The 24,505-nt window shown below is 32.9% G+C and overlaps 1 protein-coding gene across 1 annotated transcript in view; it reads right to left on the bottom strand.

Moving 5' to 3' along the window:
• The window catches only part of CACNA2D1 (calcium voltage-gated channel auxiliary subunit alpha2delta 1), a 644,980-nt gene that overhangs the window by 31,480 nt on the left and 588,995 nt on the right, over nt 1–24,505 (bottom strand). Inside the window, exons 20-24 of the mRNA XM_044679055.1 lie at nt 22,948–23,019; nt 14,777–14,838; nt 8,328–8,404; nt 6,273–6,333; nt 3,596–3,693 (exon numbers count right to left, since the gene is read on the bottom strand). Of these exons, the coding sequence (XP_044534990.1) occupies nt 3,596–3,693; nt 6,273–6,333; nt 8,328–8,404; nt 14,777–14,838; nt 22,948–23,019 (370 nt within the window). The remainder of the gene's footprint in view (nt 1–3,595; nt 3,694–6,272; nt 6,334–8,327; nt 8,405–14,776; nt 14,839–22,947; nt 23,020–24,505) is intronic.

Below are 24,505 nucleotides of genomic sequence, written 5' to 3' on the forward strand. Positions count from 1 at the left end.
TCTCTCTCTCTCTCTCTCTCTGTCTCTGTCTGTCTGTCTGTCTGTCTGTCTGTCTGTCTCTCTCTCTCTCATTCTCTCTCTCTCTCTCTCTCTCTTTCTCTCCCTCTCTCTGTCTCTGTCTGTCTGTCTGTCTGTCTGTCTGTCTGTCTGTCTGTCTCTCTCTCTCTCATTCTCTCTCTCTCTCTCTCTCTCTCTCTCTCTCTCTCTCTCTCTTTCTCTCCCTCTCTCTCTCTCTGTCTCTGCCTGTCTGTCTGTCTGTCTGTCTCTCTCTCTCTCATGCATATATGTGTATATGTTATATAGTGAATGGAAGTCTTGCTTTATAGAAGTATAGATCTGCCAGACTTAGAAGAAATTGCTGGAGCCGTATGGGGGAAAACACTTTTTTACCAGGCTAATTTGTAACTATTATTTTATTAACGATCTCTGAATCAGCTTCACCTATGGATAGAGTTCCAGGCACAGAGTCATGAAGACATTTTCTTCAGTTCAGATCTGGCCTCAGACACTAGCTCTGAGTCCCCAAGCAAGTCATTTAACCCTGTTTGCCTCATTTTCCTCATCAAAATTGAGCTGGAGAAAGAAATTGCAAACGAGTATTTTTGCCAAGAAAACTCTGACAGGGGTCATGGAGAGTTAGACACTACTGAAAACAATTCAACATCAGTCAAGAGTCAACCTGATATTTCTTTCTGTCTTGATTTAAGGCAGTCCAAATAAGAAGTAAGACTTTATTTTCTCTTTACACAAAGCAGAGTTAAGCGGATGCTGATGAGTGTTGTAAAGAAAAATGCTTTTACCACAGGAGAACTAATTAAAAATATAAACTATAAATATATAAATAAAAGTCTATTATATATAATTAATGTCAAATGAATGAGAGCTAGTTTTCATATGAACAAACCATATAACCACTTACTTTCTTTAAAGTGTTTATATTAATTGAAATATCAATATTCTTAATATATTGTACATCATCTAAAATGATTGCCATTAATAAATTATCTTCAGTAACGGAATTGTCTTCATATAATTCACTGCCTTGACTGATGTGCTTTAAAAATACAGAAATGGTGAATGTTTCTCACCTTGGTTTTGAAATCATTAAGGTCAAGGATGAACTCCATAGTATGCAGGACAAAATATGGATTAATTGCTATTTTTGTAAGTGCTGGCACAGAATAATAATTATTGAGCCAGACTAACAGTGACAGACCTACCTATAAACTTGGTTCAAGATTTCTAAATACTACTGTCCTTTTCATAGGGGTAGTTATCTTCCATGGATGTCTTGCTGACAAATTTTTCAAACTTAAAACACTATATAAATTGAATTATTTTTGCTTTCCTGCTCTTAGGGCAAATGGAGAATAGCAGCGATCTATATAGATAACTTACTGTTTAGGATTGGATTTCTAAGTGGTGTGAGATCTCAGTAATGAGAGGTGAAAGAAAAGAGGGTTCTTCACTCCTCTAAAGCAAACCATGATGCCAGAATGTATCTGATGACATAGTAATGACATAAAGCATTTTTTCCATTAGTGATATTATGCTGCTCATTTTTTAAGAGCTAATATTTAGGATTATGCCTCTGATGTAAACAGGATGAATGTACAGTAAAATGTATGCTCCCTGAGGGTATAACTTGTCTCCCTTTTGCATTTGTATGATTAGCCCCCAGCACAATGCTTCGCACACAGTGGGCACTTCATAAATATTTGATGATTATTTGAGTGAGGTTTATATGGAACCAAACTACACATCACCAACAATCTGTCATCCAGTCCAGTTTCAATTACTTTTTTTTTCCTCTTCTGTGTCAATATTTCAAGGCTTGGTGATGCTATCATTGTGGGAATGTGTTTCACCAGTGCAAGTTATAACTTATCTATCTTTTAATAAATAAGCTGTAGAGAATCATCAGCCTTAGAAAACTTTAATAACTTGCCCATGGCAACACAGAAAGTTTTCAAGAGCAAATTTGAAATAAATTTGAGTACTTTATGCATTAGCAGAGGTTGACAAATTATGGCCTGAGAACTAAATCCTGCTCATTATCCCTTTTTGTTTATCACCTAATTTGTTTATTCCAGACTAAAAGTAATAAGTGGCTGGGGTGGGATTTGGTGTTTGGGCAATAGTTTTCTGGACCCCTGAATTACAGAATGCAGATTTTTTCAGAGGAAATAATCATGGAACTACTGGTCATGTTTCTCAAAAACAAAAACAACCTTGTAATAGTCATATGGATTAACCTAAGAGGAAGGACATTGAGTGGCTATGAATGATGCTGCCACACTTCAAGGACCCTGGGATGCTTTCATCTCACTTGAACCTGAAATCTCCTACGTATATTGTCTTCTCCATTAGAATTTGAGCTCTTCAAGAGACTGTCTTACTTTTCTATTTGTATCCCCAGGCAGGGCTTAGCATAGTACTCATATTTGCAAAGTCTCTTCTTTCCCACTGAAGCTCTTTAAAGCTTTAAAAGGAAGCTGTATTGTTATATGGCTGACCCTGGGATATTTTTCTACTCCTAGACCTGTACTTAAACCAGTTTGAAAGATCTGATAAAGTATTACTCAGACATTCTAGATTGGAAATGGAGGAGGTGGGTAGAATCAGTGTTAAGAGTATATTCTTTTTTGGACTGAGGTGTTTTTTTTTCCTTTATGGTCATTGAGAAGACATGGATGAATTGTTGTCTGCAAAGGACTGAATGCCCACAATGATGAGATCACAGGTCCATAAAATATATATTTACTGCATTTTTGACCTTTCCCTTTTTATATGTACCTCTCCAGCTCATATTGCATTTTATCCTACAGTTTATTTATAATGAGGGGTCTGCTTTAAAGAGAATTATAGGAGATCTTAAAATATCTTGTAAGGAATAAAAATGTACATATTTCTTAGGAGTAATAAAGTTTAGCCTGTGATCCAAAGAGTTAATCCCCTCTAAAAGTGAAAGATGTATTAATTTTAAACTGAAGTCCCTATTTTTCCAAAACATAGTATTTGAAGATAAACGATGATCTTTCAAATGTAAAATTAATGAAAAATTCTTTCATACACATTTTCAGTTCAGGTCAATAAAGTTAAAAACAACGAAGATTATTTAGAGATACCTTTTTTTGTGAATGATTTTCCCCTTTTCCACCAGTGTTAAAACTAATTTTAGAATCTGGCATATTGGAGATGGTGAATTCTTTTACTTTCATGGGAAGAATATTTGGATAGATCCAAAAAAGTTAGAAACTGAAAATGTAAGGCATAACCATTTGTATCAGATTTAAGATTAATTCAAATGGGCCTGGATTTTTCAGTGACTGGAAAAATCTGGGTTCAGTTGATTTTTAATCATATGAAAATACCATAACTCTACAGTTGGAAAAGTAACTTTTGATAATTTCACACTAAGTTCGTTATGCAATAAATAAAACTCTTCTTTATATAAGCCCATAAAATAAATAAATAAAACAAAGATAAATATCATCATTTAATGGGATAATGAAAGAATTATTTAACACAAGAATGTCATCATTTTGGATATCTTTTCCCCAAATCATTTTCTGAAAAAGGCACAATAACTTACATGATGGGTTGTTTGGTGTTTTTCGATCAATGAACTCATTGAAGTTTAAGAGAAATTCAGTGTTGTTTTCTGATGGTTTTAAATCATTACAATATTCTCTGGAAAAAAACACAATAATGAAAGACCATTGTGTTAGATTTATTTATATAAAGTTTACAAATGATTCTTCAACTAAATATTTATTCATATACTATACCATGTGCTTGGCCTTATGCTAGGTACTCTCAAGATTCAGGGTAAACGATACTTTCCTTGACTTTCAACATCATAGATTTGAGAAGAGATGACGCTAAAACACACAGACATTCATCCAAGCCTTTTAGACTCTGAAATGAACCTCTCATCACAGTTTGTCTTCCTCCTCCTCTTATTCCTATTGAATGTCATGCAATCATTTTAGCTTCCCAACCTTTAAGCACATCAACTGTGTTTTGGCTTCAACTATCCAGTCAACCTAGTGATTGATCATTCTCTTCCATCTCATAAATCCTTAGTTCGCTGACTTTACATGATTTCAGTTCTGCTTAACTCTATAATAGGATTCGGCTTTCTCCAGTGTTAGTCCAAAGGTGCATATTTCTACAAGAGGAAATTGTGAGGGCATGCCTAGTGTTCTACTACAAATTTATGCTAAGAAAGTAACTTGGACTTATATTTTATTGAGAGGATATAAACTGTCAAACTTGATCCTGTAATTCCCCTTCTTTATACTTATAGCATCTTTATGTATTCATCCATTTTTCTCCTCATTTGCATTTATCTTAGAAGATAGTATTTCTCCTTGCTCTGGATAATAACCAGTCTCTTATATTTTGAAAAAACTTTTATTTTTAATTTTTCCCTTTCTCCTGGCTCATGCTTGTTCCTCTCCAACCACAATTATGCTCAGGTCTCTTCATCTTAAAAAAAAAATTGTTCATTGACCTTACTGCTTCCTTCAAATGATCACCATCTTTCCTCTTCCTTTTACTGACACACTTAATATATAATATTTTACACTTAAAATGCTACTTCTCTGCATTTCCTCTTGGAGTCTGACTTCTATAACTACCTGTCTATAGAAACTGCTCCAAATGCCGAGATATTTTCCTTATCCAGTGGCCCTATACCATTCTTTGTCACTTCCCATCTTCCTTATCTTTTGGCAGTATTAGGGAAATAGCCTGACATAGTGAGAAACAGGAGTTCGAAGAACTAATTGATTCAAACATCTGGCTGTGTAAAAAATATTTCAATGCTTTAATTGTGCTCTCTTTTCCACTTAACATATTCTGATTTTCATAATGATATTTATGGACATTTTCCTCTCATAATAAATTATTAAATTCTTGAGAATATTAACTGTCTTATTTCATCATTGTATCCAGAATGCCTAGCATTTTGGTTTACATGTAGGAGGCACTATAATAAAGTTTGTTTAACTTTATTTGTTCATTGGGGAAATAAGACTATTATTTTGCATGAATCAACTTGGAAAAATGCAAAATAGCATTGCATTTAAATTCTAAACTGTGTGGCACTATTTTTAAGTATATATGAAGAATAACTGACTAGTACAAATCATTTTGTTTGCCTATCCTTTCAATATATGTAGTATCAAAATGAAAACTTAAATTTCTTTTTTTTTTTCTACCCTTCCTTTCTACCTAAATAACTACTCTAAGACAGAAAGGAAAGGGCTAGGCAAACAAGATTAAGTGACTTGCCCAGGAACTAGCAGCCAAAAATTTTCTGAGGTCAGATTTTAACTAGGTCCTCCCTACTCTAGGCCTGGCACCCTATCTACTGTGCCCCCAGATATATTTCAAATAACTCTGATTTATATTCATCTCTGAAAATAAAAATTTAAATACATTTGATGTGTAGAAAGAGAAATTTGAGTAATCTGGTTTCTACTTCCTTCAGCATCTTTCATTTTTATTAGTAAATTAAGAGTAGATTAAATGGAATTCTGTTGAGTAAATGATATTTTAATAATAATAGGTATAAAGAAAAAATGAGATATAATCCTCCCTTTAAGGAGTTGAAATTTTTGGTCTTAATGACTATGAGTTTCATAGAAAAGTGCTAGATTCTAGAAGTTCTGAATTCTGCTTCAGAAACTTCTTATCTGCAAGTCCCATACTCTCTCAGAGCTTCAATCTCCTTATCTGTGAAATGGAGTTTCACAATGACACAGTGATTGGCACAAAAGTGTTTTTAAAATCTTAAGGTGTTATAAGTATGCTGTCGTTTTAGCAGTAGCTGGTGTTGGAACAGGAAAGAACTGTTATTGAGATTGTATTTATGAATTTATGCAGAAAAATAAGGGGGATAGTTCAGGACATAATGTAACAAGTGTTATCCGCATGTGACGCACTGATTTCCTAAAAACTTCATGACTGTATAAAGTGAAATTTCAGAATGAAGTAGATGATTCTGCATTCATAGTACTAGACCCCTGTGGTCATTACCAACTTAAGTTTATGTAATATTTTGTGTTATCTAAGTCTTTATATTTTGATACTTTTTAAAAGCATTTGAAACATCAAATAATTGCCTTTATAGCATATTGTTATAACAAGTACTTTTTTTAAAAACAAATTTAAGCACGATATGATATATTGCAATTCACTATGCACACATTTTTCTTTTATTATTTAACTATTCTATACTTATGATTGGAAAATTGACCAACCTTGGTGCTATAAATGTATATCCAGATTCTTCAAAGTGTTCAGGTTTCAGTGTTTCTGAATCTGCAGGTAGGAAGTTTTGATATTAGAAAAATAATCTGGCTAGAGTATGTATCTAAAGAATATGACCCTTTAAAATTATTACCTAGTAAATAAAGTAATTTATTGAATGATTAATCTACTCACCTTCTTATATTATAACTACATCAGTCAGTTTCATAATACAGGGGAAAAGTACTTATACTTTTAATAGAAAGTAATAAAATAATGGAAGCTTCCATATTTTAGTGTAGTTTTAAAACTTAAGAACTTGCTATTAAATAAATGTCATGTATGCAAGATCTCAGAGGTGAAATCAATAAAAATACAAAATCTGTATTTCTTTTAAGAAGTCACAAAATTATATCATTATTTTGATTTGTTTTTAAAGGCTTTCATGCATAAATTAATGTTACCAGTGATCACATAACATACTTTATCAATGAGATGAACCAGAGCAGGGAGAATTATAAAACCCCACAGATTCCAAATAAATGACAATGTGAATGTAAAACAGGTCACTTGGGAAAACACAAGCATTTCCCCTCCACCCCCTTTTATTATATCAGCTATCCAATGATCATGTGGGGAAATCTAACGAGTGAGGAGCACAGAGGAAAGTATCCAATAGGAATGAAGATATAAATGGAAAATTTCAACTGCACTAAACAGAAAGAAATTGAGCAACAACAAGATACTTGCCCTTCACTTTGACTTTTTTTGCTGTGAAAATCCATCAGAAAGAGAAAGCCAGGAAACAAAAAAAAGAGGGTAAAGCAAAGGGGGTCACAAACAATATTTTATTCAATGAGTTTCTTGAATAAAAATATTGTGCATAGATCAAAGGTTCATTTATGTACAGCTGTAGTCTGGAAAAAAGACAAACATCTTTGAAGACTGGAAAGTATGTACTGTCACTTATCACTAAAGTACCCTCTATGTACTGTGGTTATTTCAAGGGTCTGTTTTGCAGGTTATCATTAGATGCAAGTGCAACACCAAGGAACTTAGTCTATAAATAGAAGCATTTATTATTAAAATTCCTAATAACTTCTACTTTTATCAAGTTGAGAAAAAACTCATGCAAAATTACTGGTTGCTAAAAGACCATCATATCTAGTACCCATCAAGTGTCTATAGAAGATGCATTTTTCCAAATAATAGAGTAGAGTACACAAAGCAGAGAAAGGCAGGACAGAATGGGAAGCTAACTAGAGAAGTGGGAGAAATTGTAGCTTTCTTGTTAGGAGTAATTTATAAGTAATTTAAAGAATGTTTTCTGAACACACATTCTATCGAGTTAGTATTGATACTTGAAACAGGCTAAGAGGATATGATGGCCATTTTTACTCTACTGATTCTAGTTACATCCAAAACAAAAAATGTAAACCAACTATGGATAAGAATATAGCATAGGCATTAGTACTATTAATTAACACTGTATTCTAAAGGCTGCTTAAACAAAACTTATCTAGTCAAATTCCTGGAGATACTCATTTGAATTGTAATTTAGAAGACATGACAGCAAAGCTTATATGCAAACCAAAGCCCATTATCATTTTAAACTATTCAAGCAAAGTATAAAATTTGAAGCACAATATTACCATTGCCAAATGCAAAAACAAACCAAAAAAAAAAAGCTTTACTACATCACTATGAGTAGAGATTACATTAATATTTAGCATGTAAAACATTTAATGCCGTAAGCAGACCCTTAAAATGACAGCAACAGAGGATACAGCAAGGCAATGATTCTATAAGCACATAGCAAGGCAGGGAAGGGTGGAAAGGGTTACCAGTGAAACTGGAGTACCTGCTCATATTCTATCTATGTAGAATATTTCTTGTTCCTTGCATGTTTGGAATGGGTTAGAATCATTGCTAGAGATTTGGTAATAACACCTACTGAAATGTATAAGCTTTATGTATTCCATATGTATTCTATAAGCTAAATGTGTTCCAAAATCTGATATTAGGAGATAATGATCAGACCCTGAAGTCTCTTTCACAGTACTTACATCTGGCCTGAGTTATTGTCTCTTCTATTTTGGCTTTTATATAGTAAAAACTGTAGGTTGGTAATACCAAGGCCAAACTGCAATAGAAACAAGAGAAGCATAAACAAAAGAAAAAACAAAACAAAACCAAGAGACACAGTGGACTGAGTGGAGAATCCAAAGATCTGCAACCACTCCTTCCTTGTTGGAGTAAAGATTCAACATTCATTCAACAAGCATTTATTAAACACCTATTATGTGCCAGGCAGTGGGATAGGCACTGGAGTACGAAGACAAAAATGAACCAATTCCTGCCCTCAAGGAGCTTACATTCTATAGACATTCAGTACTTTGACTAGGAAATTGGAGATTAAAAACTACCAGAGAATATTTAGCAAATATAGTATTTAATTCATTTTTCTCTCTTGGCACCATGTGGAACAATCTGAGGAATCAAGACTCCAGGAGGATTGGATTAAACTTTCCTTTTTTAAAAAAATATTTTAATTTATTTTGCTTAAAATATTAAACTTCAAAAAAAGTTGTTAGGCAAGGAGCCCATATCCTGGTCCATTCTACACTATTTTGAGAATTTAGCTTGAAGGTATCTTGGTTTTTATAATCTGAAAGATTATTCATAAGCTTTTTTCCTATACAAAGAATAAATTGCCATTTGGCCAAAAAAGATTTTCCTGTAATTTTCTCAGGTAGGGTTATTAACAGGTTGTTTAACAAAATAAAGTGATAGCTCAAAAATATCTAAAATATAATTTTGGTGATTTCAAAGAGTTACAAAACAGTTTTAGACTCTTAGCAGTATTTAGAAGGGTTTTTGACATCGTCTGTTTTAAGATATTTGTGACTTTGAAGAACTCATTCATTAACTTCTATGAGCATCAGTTTTCCCATAAAAAATGAAGATAATAAAATATTTTGTCTATCTCTTAGAGTTACTGTGATCAGAGTGCTTTGAAAAGTAAAAAGCCTAATATAAATATAAGTGATTATTATAATATAGGTGGTATCTGTGGTTGACATAGTCCTGTACTGGATGCCCATATTGGATTATATCACCTGTTTGAACTCTAGTCCATACTTTGCTCTCTGTAGAAGCATGGGTTATATAGTTTAACTGGAAACTCAAGCCTAAGCACTATTACTGGTTAAAAAAAATACTGATTGAGCACTCATTTGAGCCAGACAATTAGTTAATAAGTATTTATTATGTAACAGACAGTATAAGCTTAGTTCAGATTTTTAAAGACGAGGTCCCTTCTCCAAAGAGCTAACATTCTCATGAGGGAGACCACTTGACTTAATGTTTTCTTATAGATGTTACTTGGGATTTTTTCAAATATTAGGATGTCATATAATTTTCAAATGCACACATACATGCAATTCTCCTCCTATCCCCACTGGTTAATTTTTATTAACCATGTTTTCTCTAATACCCCAAACATCTCTTCTGATATAAAAACTACATCCTTTTATAAATTTTAATTTTCCTGAAAAAAAATGGACAGAAACTGTAGATCAGAAAAACATGTGGGTCCCTCCAAAATTCCCTGAACAATTTCAAACAGAAATAATTGATGTCCCTTTCAAATATCTCTCTTCCAGTTATTTTTGCAAATGTTCCTATTTAGAATCCTTCAATTCATTGATTTTTCCCATGTCAATAAAACATCTCAAGGCTACAATTTTATTTAAAAACACACAACTCCTTGAGACATAACATTAAAATGAATGTTGCACTACAAATCAGGGAATCTGGGTTCGAAATCTGGCTCTGCAATAACTAACTGTAATACGGGAGTGGATATTACCCTTCTTTAAGCATGTTTCATGACCAATAACATGAAGAACTTGAAATAAATAGCTCTAAAATTGGAAGTCAGGCAAAGGCCTCAAATGCCTAGTGTCAATAGTCGCTAGTACACTATTTTTATTATTTCCACTCTATATTGGTGAACTCTTTTTGGATGGATATTTTTATTGGCTTGGTGTCACTATCACATGGTAGTAAGTTATATAGAATTTTTCTTTTCTTTCATACAGTACTAAATTCCAGTATTAGAATAAACTCCTCACTCACATGAAACTGTACATACTTTCATAAGACCCTAAATGCTGATCAAGTCTCTCATCTCTAATTGTAACTGTGCATTATCATATTATGGCTAGTACAAACACAGAAAGGAGTTAGAATTTTAAATTTAATTCTACTTTCTTTCCGTGGTTCCTAGAATTATATATTAAGCTCTGAGTTTGTCAACATAAAAGATGAGAAATATTGAGGTCATTTGTATTCTAAACTCCAAAGAGGAGTACTGGCAATCACTTAAATATGCAGCAAGAAATTATCCTGAGTACATCCTCACTCTCATTCCTAAACCCATCTTAATCCCTAAATGATTTCATAAACTCTCCTCAAGAAAAAAGGTCAGAGGAATAAAACATTAATGAAAATCTTCCTTCTGCTTCCTTTTTATAGGTAACTTCCTTCTATATGTAGAAGCAGAAATTAAAATGAAAATAAGCCTTTCAGTCGGTCTGGAAGCAAGATGACCCTTAATGATTCACTTGCCATTTATAAAGTAGAAAGACTTACTGAATATTTGGTGATAATCTCTCACCAATTCTTCTCTAGGGAAATTAGGGTAATTTGACTTGCCTATTAGCATATATTGCTTACAGAAGCTTCTAATTAAAACTATAACCTTATGTTTAATAGGGCTGCTACAATGTGACTCTTGTGGATTTAGATTATATTTCATCAACTAGAGGCAATATTATGAAGGCCCATGAGAAGCACTATTAAAGTTTTAAATAGACATGCTAAGAATACATCTTTGTTGGTAGAGCTCATTTTCAAATCCCTAATCTATTTTGTTACTGGTCAAGTAAGATGCAAAATTTAGAAAAGTGCTGCAGAATTTATATATTTCCATTTTGGTCCAGATGTGGTGCTGGGAGCAAATAAAATGACCCAAAATCTCCATGGTCAGCGATATTACTGTGTTATATTCCCCTTAACTTTAAAGGTTTATACTTGCAATGTTAGCAATCCTGAGGCTGTTTATAGCCTTACTCACTCTGCCTGTAATTTAGATAAGATGCCTCCAGAGGGAGCATTTCGTATAGGCCATGTTCTTAATATCTAAATATTGTAGTCTGATTTTTTTCTCCACTTGCATTTTTAACTAAATCAAACAATATGAGATGCTTTCTTCATAATAGCAATAATATTTAAACAACTGAGCATTAACAACTGCTGACCTTTATTTATGACATTTTAAGAAGATCCTCTTATTTTTGTCCATTTCCCAATTGCCTAGTACAGTGCATCATACTTTGTAAGGACTCAATAAACATTTCAATAAACACTCAAGAGAAATGTAATATACCTTTAGGGCAAGATACCAAGAAATATAAAAACCTAGTTATAGCTAGGTATTTCATGCCAATAAGCTTTATCTGTCTGATCTGTAAATAGTTTTCTTTTTCTTATTTTAGTAGAACAGCATTTTTTTTTTCACTAAAGTCTGTGACTTGGTTCTAACACTTCATATCATGAACATAGCTTCCATCAAAAAACTCTTTTAGGTGATTTTTCCCTTAAAAATACTATTTTCCTCTTCTATTATAGTCTTTGATAGAAGGTATTTTTAGCTTTTTGGTTATAACCTGTTTAATGAAAAGTCATAGTTACTTTTTTATGCTTCCTGCTCATGATACTTGATCATCCATAGAAAATCAGTGACAAAAAAAAAAAAAAAAGAAATGAGACTGCATGTCAGCAGTTAGAATTTCCAGATCTGTTTCCCTGGTAATTAGTTTCTAAGTTTCTTGAAGACAGCCCCATGCTATTAGCTCTCTAGAAATTACCATGTAATTAATTCCCTTAGTAACAGTGGTAGATCCATTGTACTTTTCACAGTTTGACAATTTGTCAGAGATTAGAAGTTACCCAAATCACAGTTTATACCTGAATTAATTTTCATTCATTCATGCAGTAGATATTTATCAAGCAACTACTACATACAGCTTATTGTCCTAACTACTGCCAACAATACAAACATTAAAAATATACATTCTCTGTTCTTAGGTAATGTCACAGTAGTTCTAGATTCAGGAAGATCCTGGTTCAAATTTGACCTCAAACACTTGCTAGTTGTGTGACAATGGGTAAGTCACTTAACCCTTGCTTGCCTCAATTTTTTTTGTCTATAAAATAGGGATAATAGTAGCACATAACTTGTAGAATTGTTATGAGGATCAAATGAAATAAAAATTGTAAAGCACTTAGCACAATGCCTGGCACATATTATTAATAATAAGTGAAGTAAGTGCTATGTGCATTCAGATTCTGAAGGAAAATCACATTTAATATGAGGGAAGAAAAACAAGAGTAGGCATCATGAAGAAGCTGATTCATGAACTGAACCTTGAAGAATGGATTGGTTTTGTTAGGGAGAGATGAGGGAATTAAGGAAGGAAACAACAATTCCAGAATAAGGAGATAACATGAATAAAGATGTAGAAATATGAAAATATGACAGGAATTTGGTGAATGTTGAGTATTCCAGTTTTCATGGAATATAGGATATCTATCTATCTATCCTCTCTAGCCTTATTTCCCATTACATATATATTTATATATATATATCCATCCATCCTTATTCCCATTATATATATATATGCATATGTATATATACCCTTATTTCCCACTACATATATGTAGTGGGAAATAAAGCTGGAAAGGTAGATTTGGGCCAAAGGACTGAGGATCTTGAATGCTATGCAGGGACTTTCCATTTAATTCAGAAGGCATTTGGAGCCAATGAAAGATTTTGAACAGAGGAGCAATATGCTTAAAGCTATGCTTGAAGAAAGTTAGCCTGACAGTATTGTATAGGATCATGAGACCACAGATTTAGACCTGGAATGGATGGTAATGGCCATCTAACCTACCTGAAGTTAAATTAAATTAAATTGAGGTCCAGTGAAGCTAATAGAATCAACCAAGGTCATGAGGTAGAAAGGGGCAAATCTATGAATTGATTCCAGGTTTTGTTTTTTGTTTTTTGCTCTAAATCAATCGTTTCACAACAACATATTAGTGTTTAATCCTGTTTCAGAGTTGTTTACTAATATGGAAAATCCTGTAACAATAACATCTAATTTCTACAAGGGGACATGGATATTTTCTAAACTAAAGCATTGTGATATTTGAGTTTCTCACAAAGACATCTTTGGTCAATGGTGGTGGTATGCTAGAGTTTATCACCTCTCTTTTCCATTTAGCTAAAACAATGGAATATATAAAAAGCTAGGAATTATAATGAAGTGAAGAGTTAATAGCTGGTGAAAATGTACATGTTGTAAGTGTGTGTGTGTGTAGGAGATCTTATAGAGGGACACATGGGAAGGGAATGGGCAATTATTACATACCTACCATTTACTTTGCACTGTGCCACTTACTTTACAAATATTACCTCTAAGTCTCACAACTGTGTGAGGAAGATGGTATTATTCTCATTTTACAGTTGAGCAAACTGAATGGTAAAGATGTAATAATTTTTATAGGCAGAGTTGTTAATTTTGTACATTAGATCTAGTTTCTGAAATAAAAGTGGAGATTGATTCATTATATATAAAATAGTCAAATAGTCTTCATTTATATGAATTTTCTTAAAATATAATTTTTATGCTTTTAAATTGGTTTGAAATTGAATATATTCCTATTTGGCTGTAATAGAATTAGATATGTCAAAATTTTTTCAGTTTTCCAAGGATCCACATGTATTACTTTGAGTGAGGGAAAAAGAAATGAATTGTTACTACTAGGAATAAAAGGAGGAATGAGATTGAATTTTAAAGACTGTCATAATTTGAGTCTGCTGTGACATTGTTTTAATGTTCATTTGCAACCATTATTTAATAAATACAAGGGAAAATTTAAAAGTAGAAAATCCTATGGAGAAAAATCATGAGAATTTCATAGTTTAATTCTCTTCATTTTTGTTTTTCCTAGCATACAGACAAAATAATAAGAGCATATTGTTTTATTTCTAAATTACAAAATGACACTTTGTGTCTATACAGTGATGTGTATTTAGAAATAATAATACTACTAGTCTTAATAACTGATGTTTGTATATAGCATCATGTAGATTTACATTGGTTTGCAAAGTGCTTTATATATGCCATCTCATTTTATCCTCACAACAACCCTCTGAGATAGGTACAATTATTATCTACAGTATTTGTTAGTGGTGTTAGAAAGTACTATTTTCATCATTCAATTACTCTTGAGAAAAACAACTTTTAAAAAACTTAATATAGATAGAATAAGCATATTTGAGAAAGAACTTTTTAAACAAAAAATCCAGGATGTTCATCTACAGTTTAAAAATTCTTCTATATTTTAAGACATCTTCTTTTATAAAACTTAAATAGTTAATTACCTGTAATCTGTGCCATTCACAGGAGTCCATGTATATGTTCTGTTTCCTTTGTCAATATAGCGCTAGAAAAAGTTTAACACAATTATTATACTATTAAGACCCAATACTAAGATGTATTAAGAGAAGAATCCAAATATCAACTGACATATTTTTAGTTCTTTTTAAAGTTTTCATTTATGTGTGACTTGATTCAGTCTATACTTGTTTATGGTCTCAAAAGAAATAATGATGAAGACTACTATTAAGTATTAATAGAGAAAATAAGAGAAAATTGTAAAATGTACATGATTTATGTCAACTTTCATGTTTGAAAGTAATGGTCATGCTTCTCTTCTCAACCAAGTTTTGAAGCATCTTTTTACTTAGTTTCTGATTCTTAAAAGTTTTTTTAAGGATAGACAACCATATTCTCTTGTTGAAATCTTTTGCAAATGACTTCAAAATAACAAGTGTTGTAATGAGGGAAGGAAATGGCAAATTATAAGTTTGAGGGTTCACATAAAGAAGTACTTCCTGAAAGTCATGTATAAAGGCAATGAAATATTGGAATTGACTATCACGGGAGTCCTTGAAATCTTGGACAAACTAGAATATTTTTAGGAATAGGTGATATATTCATTCGAAAGGAATGATTCCTGGCCATTCAATCCAAATCTATGGTGAACACATTTTTATACTGGTGGTAAAGATGATGACAGTGATGATGATGAAGCTCCGCTCAAAGCATAGATTTCACCACTTCCAAATGAATTTAAAAAGGTATTTAAAGCTTGTCTATTAGTGTAATGTAGAAGATGGCAGGATGGAATTCCTGCAAAATACAGGGTCAAGCCTCACCCAAAGTTCTCGGGGGGGGTCCCCTGGAAACCCCTGGCTTGACCCTGTATTTTGCAGAAATTCCATCCTGCCATCTTCTACATTACAATTAGTGACAGGAAATACAGTGATTAGTTAACAGACACATGTAGAAAGGGTTTTTTAATCCGAGAATAAAGATTGATCATTTCTCTATTCGGTGTCATGATGTCATTTCACAGTCTTTAAACAGTAAAAACATTAGATGGTAAGGCTAAGAAATTATGAGCATCACAAAACCAATAAAGTCCTTCAAGAAACACATTTTCATGTATATAAAGCTAAAGGAGAATATCTTACAAGCCAACATTTCTTATATGACAGAGGAAATCTAAAGAACTTAAAGGCAGGCTGCAGTTTATGTTGGTCCCCAAATAATGTCATATTTACATATATATGTATATATACACAAACATATTTATGCATATATTTTATATATATGTATACGTTGGTAGTTTTAACTCAGCTGTCTTTGGGAAAGTCACCATAATCAGGTGCCAATAAAACAGGGCTCTAGTTAAGCCCTTCATGTTATCTGCTATTTCTGTTTAGAAACCTCCAGGTTTGAAGATTGCTAGACTTTGGATATATCTCAGTCTTAATATTCTTAAGAAATGATAAACAGAAATAATGCTCTTCACTGGACCAATTTGAGTCATACCCTACTTGAAATATTACAACTGAGCTCCAGTTGTGGCATATTAATAGCATTACAGGCAAAAAGGGATCGAAGGGGATACCCACAATAAAGACAAACAGTCTGCTAGATTTCCTCTGTTGACATTCAGTCGTACTACAGATAAAGTGTTTAAATCCTCATGACACATATGCTCATCTCAGAATAAATGTAAAAATCCATTAAGAGCAGCGTAATAAAAATGATGTTCTGTAATCCAATATGAATTTTACTTTATATTCATAAATCTTTATCCCACACATTTTTTTTTCTCCTGCACAGCAGGTAGGTGTGACTGAAATGCTTGAATACTCGCTTCTGGTCCCTTCCTCAAGGACTGTGTTAGGAAATGTCCCAAACTTACCTCAACTTAGGGAGATACAATTAAGATACATATGTAAAGTCAGAGTACAGCAAGTGAAAAATGTGTCCTTGTGCTGCTTATAACTTACTACGTGAACACTGAGAGATGAAATGAGGTCGCAACTTTCTATTTTAAAGAGTAAAATGGTAGAGACAGATACTGAATGACTTGTTCATACCCAAGCCAGAGATAAAGTCGATATTCATCTCTGGAATCCCCTAACTAAGCCTAGAGGCCCTGGTAGCTTTTGGGAATACTCGAGTACATCGAACCAAACAGAAATTATATAACGGAACTTCAAACACTGTTGCCAATATATTCTTGTCCTATCATCCTGAAAGATGGATATTCAGCTGCATGAAAATCTTGAATTTTCATGGAATGTGGTTTCAAAACTACATGGCTCAAAATATTAATGACATGGAAATAATGTTGAAATTATTCTGCTGTCATGACAGAAAACAAAGGAAACTGATGAAGCCAATCTTTGAAAGCAAAACAAAAATTAAAATCAAGCACTAAGTCCAATTGTAAAGTGGAATTTAAAATGGTAGATTTAAAAGAAAAGAAAACATTACCTTAGAGATCACTTATTTCAAACTCTTTATTACAGATGAGGAAATTTAGACTTAAAAATACTCTGTCTTGTTCAAGGATATACAACTAATTAGAGGAAGAATTGGAATGGAGGAACCAATCCCATGAGCTTTATTATATACAATGCAGCCTTTTCTAGCTCTTTGTCCTGGTTCTGCCCTGCCTATGTGCACAACCTCAGCTAGGCCCCCTAATATCTCTACGTTTCATTTTCTAAAGCCATAAAAATATATGCCAACTAGATAACCTATGAGATCATCTCCAAATATAAAAATATATTATTCTATGAATTATTAAAAGACATAAATGAACCTGTTTCCAGATACAATACAATTGGACAAGTTTAACGAGCATCTACAGTTTGTCTTGGACTATTTTAGATATCACAGATGTTTTGCAACTGTAAATAGCTTACCCATCTTTTAGCAAGCTTTAAAAATTCAGTTCCAGTAGAATGACTATAAATTTTCTAAAGGTTGGATCTATCTTAAAAAAATTAATTTATATTTCATTTCTTTAATATGTCAATGAAATTTTTAATAATTATTTTCTGACTTTTTTGGGACCCATGTTTTCTCCATTCTTCCCATCCTTCACCTTCCCCAAGACAGCAGGTCATATGATATATGTTGTACAAATATTATTATGCCATACATTTTTCCATGGTTATCATGCTGTAAAAGAAGATGGGACCTATCTTGCAATAAAAATAAGCTAAAGAAACCTAAGACAAAGAAGGAAAAAAGATACTTTTGCATGCTTAATTCACAGGGACTTTATGAAGGAACAACTTTGCAAATCGTATATGTAAAATTAAATGATGACTTGCATTACACAGGAAGCTTATTGTTATAATTTGTTAATGCCAAAAAAGCATTGGACCAAAGATAGAGCTAGGCAGGGCAGAGCAGGGCAGGGCAAGGCAGGGCAGAGGAGTACATATCAGACCTGGCTGAGAGAGAGCAATAATACTCCAACCATAGTCACCAATAGCCAACATTCTTGTCATATGGCCTTCAAAGAGTCATGATTTTATTTTAATGTTACTATATCTAGTGGGTAGATGGAGGAATACTGGAAAATTTCAGCATTTATGGAATTAAAATTCTAAAATGCATGTTTATTAGCTGATTACATATTTTGGACAGCAATTCCATGTGTTCGGAAAGGATATTTACTGTTAAGTAAGTCTCATTACAAAGTATATAAATCACTTAGAGACAAAACCTAAGTACACAACTGCTGTCACAAATCTTTCAACATGGCCACTATAAAACAGATTTCTTCACAATCTTATAACTTGGACTTAAAAGTTATGCTTGGCTGAAGTTTTGAAAGGGCAGGGGTGCCTTTTATTACTTTGTTGATAGGATAAGAGATTGTATAACATTTTTAATTTTGAACTTGAGAAAAAAAATGAAAAGGAATTAAGGAATCTCTCTGTATCTTGAAATGGGAGTTAAAGAAAAGCCTAATAAGTAAAAAAAGAATACTCTCAGACCCAGAAAGACTACTATTGAGATAAGGAGTAATCTAATGCCTCTCAATGGTGAACCAGTCACTAAAATGGGCTTACTTTTGTGGGAGTATGTAATTTGATTCCATTAATTTAAATATACTGTGCCTTTTTAAAGGACAAAGATTTATTTAATTTCTAAGTGATGGATATCAATATTCTAGGAATTCAAATATAGAAATATATTTTGTATGATAGCATATGTATAATAGCAAATTGCAGTCTCAAGAGGGGTGGCCGGACAGAATGTGGATCTCAAAAATGTGAAAATAATTGTTGGTGTTCATTTTCTAACATCTAAGTGGGAAAAAATAAAACATTACTCCCTCACTGTCCAAATAATCTAGGGAAGGAGTGAACTTTCGTAGTTGGTGCTGGCTACACTATCAAAGACTGAAGCAATAGAATTCTTAAGACCTGCTATTGTACCATGGTGCCCCCTGGCTTTTTTTAAAGCCTTATTTTCTGTCTTAGTAACAACTCTAAGACATAAAGGCAAGGACTAAGTAAACAGGGTCAAGGAACCTTCATAGGATCACATAGTTAAGGAAGTGTCTGAGACTAGATTTGACCTCTGGTTCTTCTAACCTCAGGCCTGATAGTCTGTCTATCTACTGTGCTACCTAGCTACCCCTTCCACTGGCACATGTTAACACCCACCTTTCCTTAGGAAATTGAACTTTTAAAATTTCCCATCATCTCAGTTGTGACCATGCCCAATACCTAGGACAATTAAATCAATGTGGGGCATGAGACTGAATATTCCAGCCTATTGAGCTATTTCAGTCAACTTCTCTTAAAAAAAGTCCTTATATCTATGTAAGTAGAGCATTTTCTAAAACATATTTAATAAAAATATTCTTCTATGAGGTGGGGATAAGTTAAAAAATCAGAAAATTTACAACAAAAATAAAAAAAATGTTTGAGCCTCAATGAATTAAATTATCTTCTTCTATAGCTTTGTTGATCAAATATTTTTAAATTTTATTTTAAAATTTTTAGATATTGATATGATTTTTAATAATTGTTTTCTGACATTTTGCAATCCATGTTCTTTCCCTCCCTTCCATCTGTCCCCCATAACCAAGAAAGCTGGTAATGTGATATAGGTTGTGATCAAGTAAATTTAATGACTGTCATATCTCAATTTTAAGATTTTACTTTGTAAGCACAGCCTTAAATTATGTATTGTTGCTGCTTAATGGAAAAAATAAGCCTAAAAGGTAGAAAATAATGATTCTAGTTTCCTATGATCTACCACTATTGGTCACATAATTAAGATTCTCAAAGCTCCAGTTTCCTTATCTATAAAATGGCATTAATGATATTGGCATTACCTATATCAAATGGTAGTAAGACTCAAACAAGAAAATCAATGATTTTTTTTATAATTACAAATCATTGAATCAAAGACTTAATTAGTATTGTTTTTTAGGGAAACAGAAATATGCAATCCTGTATACAGGGTTTTAAAAGAACATAAATGATGAATATTCATTAAATTAAAAGAAAACAAAGCACCTTAAAAAGGCCCTTTAAAAAGCATGAACATTTCAACTGAATTTTTTGTTGTTTTTTTTTAATTTTTATTGCCATTAAACAGCATTTCCAAACAAAAACAAAATATGCAAACAAAAAATTGGGCTAGCTTCATACCATTAGCATAAAAATTCTAAACTTTCATTCAAAACATTTGTCATGCTATTTGAACTTCTCTTCCCTTGTGTGAATTTACAAATATTGCAATGGCCATTAAGACATTATTGCTAAACCAACACTCTCATGAACCTTATTTCTCCTCCAAAACTGTCAAAAAATATAGGTCTATTTATCCATCCTGAGTCCATCTCTTCTGTCTCAAAACTTGGTTGTCCGTTTTTTTCATTATTCTCAGCATTGTTTCTCTTTATTGTTGTATCAATTTAAATTCTTGATTCTGCCCATTTCACTCGACATCAGTTCACAATACCAGGATTCTTACTAGATTTCTCTGGACTCCTGTGTTTCTATTCCAAACTTCATACTCAGTTCTGGTCTTTCCATCAAAAATGCCTGAAAATCTTCTACTGTATCAAATGTCCACTTTTTCCCACACACGATTATGCTCAGTTTTGAAGGATAAATTATTCTAGGTTGTAAACCCATATCTTTTGCCTTTCTAAATATTACATTCCAAGATTTCCTCTCATTTACTATTGAAGCTGCAAAGTCTTGTGTGATCCTAATTGTAAATCCTTGGTATTTGAACTGTTTCATTCTTGATTCTTGTAATATTTTCTCCTTGATATGTGAATTCTGAAGCTTATCTATGACATTCCTGGGAGTTTTCATTTGGAGATTTCTTATAGGAGGTGATCTATGAATTCTCTCAATTTTCACTCTGCCTTCCGGTCCTAATAAATCTGGGCAGTTTTCATTCATGATTTCTTGAAATACAGTATCCAAGCTTTTTACTATATCGGTGTTTTCGGGGAGCCCGATAATTTTAATATCATCTCTTCTTGACCAGTTTTCCAAATCAGTTGTTTTTGTTACTAGATATCGTACATTTTCTTCTTCCAGTTTTTCAATCTTTTGATTTTGTTCCAGTATTTCTTGCTGTCTTGAAGAGTCATTGACTTCTGTTTGATCTATTCTTGCTTGCAAGAACTCTACTTTTTGGGCAAGGTCTTCCACATGCTCTTCTAACCTATTTATTCTACTTCCAATTCTTTCCTCCAGGACTCTTATTTCACTATTTATCTCTTCCTTCATTTGTTCTAAGAATTGATGAAATTCTTCTGGAAAATCTATTTTCCTTTAAGTTTCTAGGTAGAGTTGATAGAGACTTGCTGATTCCTTCATCTTGAGGATTTGATACTGGTTGTTATTTTCATCTTTAATTTATTCATCTCTCCAGATTTAGTTTATGAAATGGGATTTTTCCCTTTAAATGTGTCCTAGGAGCTATGTCCCAGAAGCTCTTGACTATTTCTGTAGGGTCTTATCTTGGACCCCATGTGTTTTAGCACTGACATCCTAAGATTAGGCCTCTTTGGATTTTTAAAAGTTCAGAACTGGATGTACAGGATCTAGTTTCAGGAACCTCAAGAGCTCCTGGTACTGGGCTATACTGTTTTGATAGCTGTGGCCGGCTACTATTCTCAGCACTGTAGAACTTCCTAGCTCTCTTCCTAGCTTTTGCAAAGGAAAAAAAGTCTCTTGATGCTTTCCTTTTGCAGGCTACAGTTTACTTATACTCCTTACTCTTTGATTAGACTAGATATAGATATTGGGTTTTATTACCAGTCCCTCCCCCTGCCTCTTCTGTTGCCTGGCAGACTTGTGCCGTTTTGAGGTGCAAGAAGTCACTCACTGACTTATCATTTCTCAATGGATTTTAGTGATATGAGGACATCAAGGTTAGGAGTATATACATGGTAAAGACTTCAGGGTTACTTTGGAGTAGTCTTCTGGAAATGTTCAAGAAAGAATTCTTGTCCAGAAATGAGTTGACTTAGATGACCTCTTCGAACTATGATTCTAATTTCACACAGTTAAGAGCCAGAATTCAAACTCAGGTCCTTCATCCACTTTAGCATGTAGCTGCTTCTTGCCCTCTCATTTTATACGTGAGAAAAAGCACTATTACTTAAAAGAAGTCATTCCCCCTAAAAGTTCCTCTTGGGTGTAACTGGAATTCCTATTCCCAAAATTCACTTCACTCAAAGAGTCTATTAATTTGTCCAAGATTAGAGGATATAAAAAGTTCAAGATTTGACTGCATAGGTATTTATCTCACCCGAACAGGACTTGGGCAGGTTTTGAACTCAATTGCCTTTCTTTGGCCTTCCCCCTCAACTGAATTTAAAAAATGTTTAAGTCCTTGAAAAGTGCTTCTCAACTTAACTTATATATCTCAAAAGGTAATTTTTTGTAAAAATATGAATTAGGATATGATATGTTTGCCTTGTAATACATATTATCATGGTATGCTTTTAGCATGCATGTTTGCAGTATACAAATTATTTTTATAGTACATAATTTTAAAATAAATATTAAAAATAAAAATGTACAAATCTCAGATACATAAATCATGTATGCTTCATGTACATATTAAAATATCCACACATAAAATTAATTTTCATTACATTTCTATATTCAATTTAAAAAATAGGCCTTACCTCATCTTGAGATTTAACCAGTGTTCTAAATGTTTTTTCTCCACTCTCTCCATCTATCATTTTATTTCTAATCTAAAAAAAAGTGAAATAATTCTTGTTACAAAGTATATTGTCAATAATTTATGTTTATTTAAAAGTCATTGTAAGCCTTTTAATCATATTTAGAATGGATAAAGTATAAATAATCATAGCTGGCCTAACACCTGCAGTTATTTCTAGGAGATTGAGTTGTCTTATTGCACTGACATTTTAAACTATTAAAAAATATCAAATATCTTTATAATAAATATATTTGGCAATTCATTTATCTAAATGTAACTAGGAAAAGTGTGTTTGATTTTTAAAATAGCATAGATGGAAGAATTAAACCTGTGGTCACTCAGAAGACAATGCAGAGTAATTACAATTGGCATCCATATGCAAGCTACAAAATTTATTTGGTGACAGACTGAGGAGGAGAAGTAATGCAAAAAATGACATTAAAGAGAAATAAGACTAGAAAAAAAGATGGAGCAGTCATGAAGTGAGAGCAAGAGACAACCTGGGTAGTGGGTAGCCTGCATAATTTGTGGATATCAATGTAATGTTGAGAAATTTGAAAGTAACTGTGTAATAAGTTGAGTGTAATACACAGTTCTGGGAGGATCAGAATCTCATAGTTTGTAGAAGTTATGACCTACATCATTGCTGTGTCTGTATCAATGGAATCACACAGATCCAAAGAAGCATCAAAACTTGTCCAAATAAAATTGTCTGTTTAACCCAGGGGGAAAAGTTAATTTTGCTATCTTACACATGGAACTTTCTTCATTTTTTCAAAAGGCTAGTAATGAAAAGAAAACACACCCCTGCATTTGTAATATTTGTTAAGTCTCTGTTCACGAGACAGCGAAGAAGAAGATGCAGCATCTGTGCTCAAGGAGTTTTAAATTTAGTGACAAAGATATGATCGAAAACAAAAGGCATCTGGAGATCACTTCTCAATACTGTATCCTGTGACACTGTTGCCCACAGCCTGTTTCTAATAGATACAGTGTGATTAGTGTCATAAGAGAGGTAGTACAGGAGTTCATAAAAAGTGAAACATCATTCTTATCTTGGGGGAAGATAATGAAAAGGATCATAAATTCTGAGACAGAAGGAACTTTAAATGTCATCTAGCCAAAACCTTTCATTTTATAGATGGGGAAAGCAAAGCAATTAATCAACTTGCCAAAGGTCTCACAATTCCTAAGCGGTATAGTTAGATTTGAACCCAGGTTCTAATGCCAAAATGGATGCTAGGTAGAGTGGATAGTGTGCTGAGCCTGGTTAGGGAGACATCTTCCTGAGTTCAAATCTAGCTTCAGACATTTTCTAGCTATGCAACCCTTGGGCAAGGTATTTATTCCTGTTTGCCTTAGTTTCCTTATCTGTAAAACGACAGAGAGAAAGAAATGGGAAACCATTCCAATACATTTGTCAAGAAAATACCAAATAGGGTCACATAGAGTCAAATAAGAAAAAAAACCAGATTTGATTCCAAAGCCCACACCCTATTGTTATTATGTAGGTTCTT

Source organism: Gracilinanus agilis, chromosome 5 (assembly GCF_016433145.1).
Source record: "Gracilinanus agilis isolate LMUSP501 chromosome 5, AgileGrace, whole genome shotgun sequence".
Lineage (NCBI taxonomy): Eukaryota > Metazoa > Chordata > Mammalia > Didelphimorphia > Didelphidae > Gracilinanus > Gracilinanus agilis.